This window comes from Lontra canadensis, unplaced genomic scaffold (genome assembly GCF_010015895.1).
Source record: "Lontra canadensis isolate GAN:19392208 unplaced genomic scaffold, GSC_riverotter_1.0 scaffold1, whole genome shotgun sequence".
NCBI lineage: Eukaryota > Metazoa > Chordata > Mammalia > Carnivora > Mustelidae > Lontra > Lontra canadensis.
The window spans coordinates 64,121,441-64,131,664 of NW_022630995.1; the positions used below are offsets into that span (position 1 = coordinate 64,121,441).

The window sequence follows — 10,224 nt, forward strand, 5'->3', positions numbered from 1 at the left end:
AAAGTGACTGTACCCATTTCTCAGATGGGGAGCTGACTGCAGAGGCTCGGCACTGCTTGGGGAAGGCAGGGCAGGGCTCGGGGACTCCCCTCGCTCTTGCCCCCCAAGTTGGTGGGCAGATGAACTGATTCTGCAGTAGTCAGGTGTGGGTGCTCAGGAGAGATTTGGAAGGAGGCGAAGGAGGGGACAGACGGGCGCCCCCACCCTCGTTGTCCTGAGTGCTGAGAGTAAACCTCCCGCCCAAGGTCGGTGAAAAGTCACAGGGACTTGTCCTGGCCACGGACAACACGGCAGGCCCTTGGCCCTTGCTGGGTGCCAGGTACTGGGCACGGGGCTGGAGGCCTCCCACGAGGTGTTCCTTTGAAGCCTCACATGGACCCCTGAAACAAAGAGGTGCTGGGGTTCCCCGCAGCACAGAGCTGTGTGCCTTCCTAGATCTGCCAAATCTGGGCTGTTCTGGCTTGTCCGGGCCTGGATGTGGACTGTTTTCCAGGGAATGCCAGGTGCTAAAATGCTGTACATGGAGGCTGAGTCTGGCCCCTGGGAATGTCCTGCCCAAGGCACCCGGGTGGGTGCTCGGGGACCAACAGCTCTTGGGAGACCCCCTTCCCCAAGGCCTACAACATCTGCCTGTGCAGAGGAATGACCCCAGGGCACCTACAAGGGCCAGTCGGTTCCCTTCTGAGCCCCGGGAAAGCTCCCTCTCGTGAGACGGCAAGCCAGCTCCCTCTCCCACCCCGTGGTCCAGCCCCGCCACCCCCTGGGCTGGCTCTCCTTGACTGGTGGGGTCACTCCCTTGCCTGGGTCACCTAGCCTGTCCCCATCTTGCTCCCTTCTTGGTCCTCCTCCTCTGAGAAGCTTCCCGGACCACTGCCAGGCCTGGGGGCCCTCCTGGAGCACCCCTGGTTTCCCCAGCTTTGCCACACTCTAGTCCCGACCAAAATAAGAGGCTTTAGTCCCCAGCTGGGTCGCCTTTCTAACCCATTGTCAGCTGTTGGTGAAAGCTGGCTGGTGGGCGAGCATTCCCATGTTGCAGATGAGGAGATTGAGACCCAAGGAGGCCGAGAGGCCCCCAACCCCTTGGCTCTTGAGGGTCAGAGGGGATGTTTGCCCAGCTCTCCGCTCCCTCCAGTGGGTTCCAGCAGACCCTCCTCACTCTCCCCCTCCTGCTTTCAGAGACTCACCGCCATCCAGCAGGTGCTGAAGGCACAGAAGATCAGCTTCCTTCTGCGGGGCGGGGTCCGGGTCCTGGTGGCCATGAGGGACACAGACGCAGGTAACGGGCTCTCCCCTGCAGGGTAGGGTGGGCATGCAACTGGCTTCACAGGTGACACTCTTCCTGCGGGGACTGGGGACAGGGGGCCCCTCGGGGCTGGGTGGTTGCCTCCAGTGACCACCAGGTCAGACCCAAGGGCCTTGCTCTCTGCGCAGAGGTGGCACAGAGCTCTGGCTTCCCTCATGCAGACATTCAGAGACTTGACCTTGGCCTCCTGCCCTCACCGTGGGACTGTCCTCTCCAGTCACATGTGCAGCCTTTCCTGTTTTGGGCAAGAATGTTTGCAGATGCTGAGGACTTTCCCTCTGCTCTGGAGACCTGGTGCCCGTGGGGAAACGTGGCGGGTTCACCGCATGCGAGCAGACTTGTGCACAGGGACATTCTGTCTACCTTCTAGAAGGAAGGCCCGGGGCCCACGGGTACACGGTGGGAGTCCAGGGGGCCCAGGGGCTGAGGTTCCCCTGAGACCTGCCTGCACAGCTCGGCCACACCTGGAGAGCCTGCCAGACCATCCCCTGTGCTAGGAGCCCGGGGTTGGGGAGGGATGCCCCCCACCCCGACCACCAGCTGCTTCCCTTACAGGTTCTCAGAGGCTGGGAGGCGCTGGTGGCTACTGGGCAGTGGCGGTCCTCTTGGTCATCGGACTCTTCGCGGTGGGCGTGTTCATTCTCTACAAGTTCAAAAGGCAAGGCCTCCTGGCAGGCCGGGCGCGAGGTCAGGCCTTGGGCAGTGGCGGCAAGGGGCGGGGACTTGCAGAAACAGAATGGTCCCGGCCCCAGAAGCAGGTGGGAGACAGCTGCTTTGGACCCCACAAGCATCTTCCAATCTCACCTTCCTCTCTGCCAGCATCGCGGCCTTATCTCCCCCGGGTCCACCCTGCCTTGGAGGAAGGCCCCTCGGAAAGTGGGATTTGTCACGGCTAGGAAGTGGCATCTAAGACTAGGATCCCCGGTGCTGAAGCTGGGGCCCTCGTCCCAACCCCAAAACAGCATCAGGTTCCAGCTGGTATGGACAGAGCCCAGGACTTTAACCACGGGTGTCCACTCTGCTGCTCACCCCAGGCTGGGCAGACCCCTTCCGGGACCCCCTGAACGGCCAGGTCTTCAGATGGATGAGAGATGCACTTGACCCTTCGAGAAGGGGCGCCCCTGCTCCCCACCCCACTCCCTTCTTACTGCTTCACACTGTTCCAACAGGTTCCCTCAGGGCCGCGGGAGTGTGGCCTTGCTAAGTGGGACTTGTTTTAGAGCCTTGGTTTCCCGCCCTGTGGAATTGGTGCACCGGGTCTCCCTGAGGTGTTAAGGGCAAGCATCCAGCCAGCCCCTCCCATATCATGCAAGTGTGTGGGAGAGCCTGGCATCCTGGATATTTGCAGAGATGAAACAAAAAAGGAGAGGCTTCCAGCCATATCTGCCCTGTCTGGGTCTCTGTCCCAGAGTACCCTTCCTTCAGCCTGCATGCAAGGCCCCTCTAGACCGCGGGACGGGCCAGCACAGTGCCCAGGGCCCAGCTCCTGCCCTGCCGCTGACCAGCTCCGTGGCTGTCCCCGCCCTGGGCCTCCGCTTCCCCATCTGTAAAAGGGGACTAAGAAGAAGGGGGTGGGAAAAGGGAAGGAGGAAAAGAACAGAAGGAAAGGGAGGAGGAGGAGAGGAGAGGAGGGAGGAGCAGAGAGGGGAGAAGGGGGAGGAGGAAAGGGAGGACGCTGAGTGGGCCCCAAAGGTGCCCCGGACAGGGGTGAGGGTGTTCGTGCTGGTCTGCTGCCTGGCATGGTGAGTGTTATTAGTGAACTGATTGGGCTCCCTCAGGAGGGGAGGGTGTCGCCATAGAAACAGCACAGCACAGATCGGGGTACGTGTGCACCCCCAGAGTGTTGGGCGGTCACTGGTCTTGGAGCTGTCCCTGTGGGTGGGGCTCAGCCAATGTCACAAACAGCCCCAGGGGCTCCGAGGCTCACCCAAGGCTCTCATCATCCCTCAGGGGCAGGGGTTTCCAGGGTACAGGAGCCACAGCAGAGGGAAGTGAGTTCTGGAGGTGACAAGTCATTCCGTGCATGTTCCAGCCGGAGGTGACCTGTGTCCCCTTTGGTCACCCTCAGCCGTCTGCGCGCAGGGCGGGCAGGGCCTGGTGAACGGCGTCGGAGGAAGCCTGCTCCTTCTCGGCAACCGTGGGGTCTTTCCGGGTTTCAGACTAACTAGGCATCGGAAGCGGGGAAACCGGACCCCAGGGGCCCCAAGCCCAGTCCCAGCACAGGCAGAGGGGGCTGTGCCCACGGTCTCTTCTCCCTCTGGCTCTGGAGGGACAGGAATTCGAGACCGCACAGCCCCAGGACCTGGGTAGGACTCAGCAAGTCCCTCTCGGACCCGGGTGAGCATCCCGTCTGCCCCGGGAATCCATGTCCCTCCCACCCGTTCAGAGCCCGGGACACTGCTCTCCCACAGATGCTGGATGACAGGGACTAAAGGACAGTGAAACACCCCCTCCCTGCAATATGACCTCAGTCCAGTCCCCGTGGGAGCCACACGATGCACACTTGTGCCCCGGGGCTGAGGGAAACCCCGGGGCTACAGGAGCGTGCAGGAGGGAGGGCTTCCTAGAGGAAGTGGTCTGGAGCAAAGATGGGGCAGGAGAGCAGATCCAGGAGCGCTGTCTGCCCTGTGCACAGGAGTGGTCCAGGGCCCAGTGGCCCCAGGCAGCCTCCCCTGAGCCCGGCCTCCACCCAGCAGGAAACGCCCCGGGAGGACCGTGTATGCCCAGATGCACAATGAAAAGGAGCAGGAAATGACGAGCCCCGTGAGCCACAGCCAGGCCGTCCAGAGCGCCATCCAGGGTGAGGAGTTTATAGATGATGATCTCGACTCGCAGACTCTAGGTAACGCCCGCCCGCCCTGAAAACCCCCTCCCCACCCTCCTGTGGGTCCCGCCGGCCAGCACTGGCCAGCTGAGGGCGAGGACGAAGCCCAGGCAGATGGTGGCGCTGTGTCCCCTCCGTCTGATGGGGGAATGACCGGAGCTTCGATCTGGGCCTGGGGACATGTGGCCCCGGAGCACCCCGTCCAGCTACCCCCACCGGGGGAAGGCGTCCTGGTCACTGGAAGAGATGACTGTGTGAGCACGTGTCTACCACCCTAACATGGTGCCCTGTTACCGTGGTCTGCCTGCGTGGCCCAGCGCATCTCCCCCACATCTCTCTTGAGGTGGCACTGACAGTGGCTTGAGTCCCCTCTGGGCTTCCGCGCTCAGCCTGGGCTATTGGCTCAGTGGTCAGCAGTGCCCCCCATGGGGTTGTCCCTGCAAACATCTGCTGTGGCCTCTCCATGTGGCTTGGGCTCCACATAGAGTAGCGGCGATGTCCTCGGAGCCCCTAGTTAGTCAGCCAGCTAGGTGGTGGCCATGTCACCCTCCATGACCGTCACCACTGTCACTTGTGTCACGCTAGGTGGGTGGAGGTGAGCACAGAGTCTGTCCCTCTTCAGGGGAGAGGACATGGTCTGTACCTGCGGCGAGGAGGGCCCAGGCCACACTGTATAAGGAGCACAACACGTCCCCAGTAGGGGGAACTGAGGCTCTGGGAGCTTCCTGGACCTCCAAGCTCTCTTGGAGTTTGTGCTGACGGGGCCGTGGCTCTGCTCAGCTTCGGGGTGGGGGGGTGCGGTGAGCATCTCGTGGATTGTCCCACATCGGCCAGACTGGGAGGCAGGCTCCTTTCCAGAGGCGAGGACACCCAGGTGCAAGGAGATAAGGTCGCCCCATTGGTGGGGAGGGACTGGGATCCCTGAGCGCATGTGCTCCCTCTGGCCCTCCCAGTTACCACTAGTGCCCCGTGGCACAACGGCCCTCATCTCCCACACCTGCCAGGCCTGTCACACTCCCCGGGGGGTGGTGCCTCTGTTCCCTCTTGGGACATGGCAGCCACTCTGACGTCCTTAGCCTGGGCTGCATGCCGGTCCTTGGGCTGAGGGGCTGCCAGAAGCCAGGTCACTGGACAGATGAGAAACCCGAGGTTCAGAGTGGTCACGCAGCCTGCCATCTCCCTTAGCTGATCAGAGCCAGGTTCAAGCCCAGCTCTGCAGTTCCAAAGCCTGTGCCCTCCCCAACACTGCAGCTCCTAGGCTTGTGGTGCGATCCCTGTGCACCCCAAAGGCCCCCTCAACCACCCTCCCCTACTTGGGGCTCCCCGCTGCCTCCCACATAACCCGGTCCCTGCCTTCATGCAGGTGGTATCACAGCCCCATGACCAGCTACAGAGGCTCCCAGGGGGACCCGGGGCCTCCCAAGCTCGGGCGGAGGGCGGGGTGTCCCCGGAAGAACCCAGCTTGGCTCTCCTGCCTGTGGCCCCTCTTTGCTATCAGGCTCCTGAAAGACAATGAGGGCATAATAACAGGTTGTTTTTATGGCATACTTAGTATGCGCCAGGTGCTTTTTCCCATGTAATCCCCATGCGGTCCGCAGAGGGCGGCACAGCCATGCCCACGTCCCAGATTACAAAACCAAGGCCACAGGGTGATGGACCTTGACAAGGGTCTCACCCAACTGGTTGGGCTCGAGGGTCGGGAATGCTGCAGCTGGGCAGCTGCCACAGAACTGTGGGCCGCCTTCTCCTGGTGCCCCTGGGCTGGGGGTAGGCAGCGCGCAGACACCACTCCGGGTCAGCCTCCTCCCCTCCCCCAGCGGGCCAGGCCTCAGTCCCCTGGTCTCCTGAGGCTGTCCCCTCCCAGGACCAGGCCTCCCCTGGAGTGTTCCGGCAGCGCCCCGCCCCCACGCAGCCCCTCCCGCCACGCAGCCCCTCCCACAGCCCCTCCCCCCGCAATCCCTTCCCCCCTTCTCTCCCAAGCCCCTCCCCCCAAGCCCCTCCCGCAGCCCCCTGCCCTCCCTGCTATGGTGCAGGTGACTATCTGCTGGCCTTGGCCTCACCTCCTGAGGCCTGCTGGGGTGCAGGGCTCGGGAGGGCACCGGGAGAACCCACCCTATCACGCGCCCAGGAGAGGGAGACCCCGACACCCCCAGCGCGCTCGGGAACCACCCCCCACCCCGCACACCTGAAGGACCCGCTGACGCGCGGGGATTCCCCCCAGGTTGGCTGCGGGCGCTGCTGACGCCACCCTGGGTCCCCAAGCCGTCTGCGGTGGTGGGGGTCACGTGTGCTCACGGGCGGGCGTGTCTGTCTCCCAGGGAATCACTCCGGCGTGGTCCTGAGTATCAACTCCCGAGAGATGCACAGCTACCTGGTGAGCTGATGTCCCCGACGCCGCGCCCCGGACACTCGCCTCTGCGCCGTCTCAGCCCCGGAGGGCACCGGTGCCCGGACCCGCGTCCCCTCGGAGACCTGCGGAAGCACCACCTCCTCCAGCTGTCCCCAGGCACGGGGGACAGACGTCCCCTCTTCAGCTCACGACCGCCCAGCCCACAAGACGCACGGGGAGGGGCCTGCGGACCCCTTCCCCGCCCCCATCCCCTGGATACCAGGCCCAGGGCGCCTCTCGCTCTCCCCACCCCGCTCTGGGCTGGTCTCTGCCCTAGCCCCTGTGGACCACCGGCTGCTGATGCCCATTGTCCCAGCCCGAGGCCTGGCCTCCCTAGGGGGAGGTGAGCCCCTCAGGCGGCCCTGTAGGCCCTGTCCTAGCACCCGGGCAGGAGCCCTGCTTTCTTCCCCATCACCCCGGGGAGGGCGGCTCCTACCCTGCATGGCCTCCTTCCTGGGGTGTCCCCCTGAATCCAGAAAGCCTCTGCCCCAGGCCCCCCACCCCTGCCCCAGGCTCTCTGAAACAGCCCTCCATGCCTCCCTCTTTCCGCCTCTTTGTAAACTGCAGGTGACGTAAATACCTCTCTAGGTAGCTGTTTGCGTTTTGGGGGTTTGCTCCCCTTTCTAGTCTCAACGGCCAGGCAGTAGCCATCTGCGTTGCTTTCTCAGAGCCCCCTGCTTGGGGATCCTTCCTGGAGGGCACAGCGCTGCTCCTCTGCTTCTCCAGGCTCCTTTCCTAGCCCAGGGCCCAGAGGGGCCAACACTCTCTCAGCTTTGTCCCCCCGGCCCCCCCTTCACGCTCCCCAGGCTCCCTGCCCACCCACCAGGTCTCCTCCTCCCCACAGGCATGGAGGGAGTACCCCCACCCCAGGGGCACCAAGGGTCCCATGCTTCCCAGCAGTTGGAAGAACCTGGGTGGGAGCCCAGGGAGCAGCCACGGTTTGGGATGGCAGAGCAGAAGGGCCCTCCAGGAGTGTGCCCCTCCTTCTGAAGGTGGAGAAATTGAGGCCCAGAGAGGGAGTGACTTTCCCTAAGTCATACAGCAACACCACGGCCGCCGAGGTGCCCCAGGGACCAGCCCTGCCCCTGCCCCCCGTGCAGGGAGTCCACTCACTCACAGATGCCTAGAATCAGGGACACTAGCCTCAGTCTACACATGTGAATATATGGGGGGGGTTCACCTTTTGCCTTGAAACCGGAAGTCAGTATTCTCCCTCCCTCCACCCCTCTGCCTCTCCCTGTCCCTCTTCCCTCCTTGTCCTCCCTCTACCCCTCCTCCTCTCCCCTCCCAGCAGGGCTCTCCCTGGCCCAGAGCCTTTCCTTAGGGGATGGGGACACCAGAGCCCAGGCTAGGTGCTCCCGGGCTCCTAGTGAGTCCAGAATGAAGCCTAGCAGGGCACTGCCCCATGTCTCCTAGAAGAGGACCATGGCCTGCGGGAGGGGAGGCCCAGGGACGCACCCTCACACCCGCAACAGCCCCCCCACCCCGCACGCAGGGGTCACTTGTCTTTGTGTGTTACAGATAGGGACTCTGAGCCCGTGGGGAGGAAGGGGTCACAGCACGTCACCCGCCAGGTGGAGGAGGCCCCCTGCTCACCAGCTGGCACTCCCGGGCCCCACTCCAGAAGTTACCCTCTAGGTTGTTCTCAAGACCCTCAAGAGAAGGGCTGGGGCCTGAGGACCCGGGGACAAGTTGCAGGTGTGGTCACTGTGGGAAGAGGCCGGGATTCTCTGGACTTTTGCACCACCTCCTTCCAGCCTGTTAGCAGCCTCCAAAGAGAACTTCGGGAGCCCAGTGTCCTGCTGTCCACCCCCACCCCGCCTGCCCCATGAGCATCAGACGCACAGGGTCAGACACCTGTCAGCACCACCCAGGTCCAAGGTCAAGGTCAGCATGGAGTCCCCTGGCCACAGCTCCCCACCCCCCAGCTCACCAGTGCCTGCGGGTGACAACCCCTTGACCTTCTTTGACCACTCAACTTCGTTCTCTCTCCTGCTCGGGTAGGGTTGTGGTTGTTCTTCCCCCTTAGTTATTTGTGTTTTTCTGGTATTTTATTATTTCTACGAAGAGTATTTTGAGCGTGTGGACCCAAGAGTCCGGGAATCAGGCGGCATCTGACATAACCTTATGTGTGTCCATGCCCATGGCCGTAGAGATGAGCGTGTAGGTCTGTGGGGGAGCGGGGTACACACTTGAGGTGCTGCACGGCTGCGGGCGGGTGTACGAGGCGCTGGGGACACAGCGCGGTCTGCACAGGCAGCCGGCGCTTCATTCGAACGGGCTATGCCCATACTTGGTATATGCACATAACAAAGACGCGAAAAATCCTTTCTTATGTTTCCTTTTTAAAAATCAATAAATCATTTGTGATGCTTTTAACAAAGATTAAATGAATATAATCAGCTTTTGCCTTATTATGAAGCGATTCTTCCCCATTTGCCTAAACACACGCACACAAACACACACGCACACGAGCGCACACAGGCCCCCAGAGCTGTGGTCTCAGGGACGGGGACGAGGCCCTGGGGCCATTCCTGACACTGGGAGCACGTGGCAGTGACATTAACCTTTTCGTTCTCTGGATCTGGAACTGTCCACACCTGTCCACCTGCGAAGCCGCGATACTGCCCACCAGCTTTCAAAGTTCTCCTGCGCGGGCTGGCGGCCCTCCTGCCCTCGAGGCCAGCAGAAGGGCCCGCAGGCATCAGCCCGTTTGCCGGAGGAGGGACAGAGTTCCAGCCAGCCGGACAGGGCACACTCCGGGCTGACGGTCTCCTGATGTCTGAGGTGTCATCTGGCCCTTCTCGGAGGAGCCGGGGGCTGGAATCCCCCTCCTTGGCCCAGGCTCTGATGTTGGCACTGCCCAGACTGCTCAGGAGTTTCCTCTGGGAGCGCTCAGCAGGCAAACACTTCCTTCCCGCTCTTGTCCCGGGTCAGAGTCATGGAAATGCGCCTCAGCCAACTGTGCAGGCGCGCACACATTTCTCACGTGGTCCCAGCAGGAGGCGAGGTCTGTGTGGGGCCGTGGGGTGGGGGGAGGAGGGTTGGTGGGGTGCTGACCGCCTGCTGCTCATCCTCGAGAGGACTTTACCGGGAGCTGGCACCGGGGTCCCCGGGAATCTGCCTTGGGTGCAAGCCCATGTCCGTGGAAGCCCTGGAGCGAGGGTTTTCCTCTCCCTGGTGCACATCTCTGCTGCATGTATGTGTGGGGCAGCTTAGGAGGAAATCTGCATTATGGATTCGGGTCAGCACTGGGCCTTGAGGGGATGCAACACCGCAGGGTACCAGGGGCTCTAGGATGGTGACTCATCCAGGTCTAGGAACCGGGAAGGGTCCTAATTACTCTGGGGAGGTAGCCGCCCCATCACTGTACCCACCAGGCCTGGAGTATGCTTGCTTTGTGGGGGTGGAGCTGTGACTTCAGGGGGCGGTCCCCTATTCCAGTACTGGGGATGCTGCTATCAGTGCTGCATACCCCTGTGGGCTCTACCACCATGACCACGGCTGAAACTGGCTTCCCACAAAATGTGCCAGGCCGACGGGTCTCTGGAGAGTGCCAGCTGCCATCCAGACTCTGCAGCCTGGGGTCCCACATCCCCATGGAATTCGGGGACCCAAGATCTGTGCTGACAGCTGTATTCTCAGCTCCCACCTACGAAAAGCAGCCACCACACAAGTTTCCAGAATGTTCCCTGCACCAGCAACCCT

The 10,224-nt window shown here is 62.5% G+C and overlaps 1 protein-coding gene across 2 annotated transcripts in view; it reads left to right on the top strand.

Annotated features, from left to right (window-relative positions):
• SORCS2 (sortilin related VPS10 domain containing receptor 2) overlaps positions 1–6,887 on the top strand; it is a 421,402-nt gene extending 414,515 nt beyond the window's left edge. Inside the window, exons 24-27 of one of the 2 annotated variants that reach the window (XM_032855524.1) lie at positions 1,177–1,276; positions 1,859–1,961; positions 4,000–4,103; positions 6,446–6,887. In XM_032855524.1, coding sequence (XP_032711415.1) covers positions 1,177–1,276; positions 1,859–1,961; positions 4,000–4,103; positions 6,446–6,510 — 372 coding nt within the window. In that variant the 3' untranslated portion in view covers positions 6,511–6,887. Of the gene's footprint in view, positions 1–1,176; positions 1,277–1,858; positions 1,962–3,999; positions 4,146–6,445 lie in introns of both variants that reach the window. The other variant, XM_032855534.1, reaches the window with a different exon arrangement.
• Positions 6,888–10,224: the final 3,337 nt, after the last annotated feature.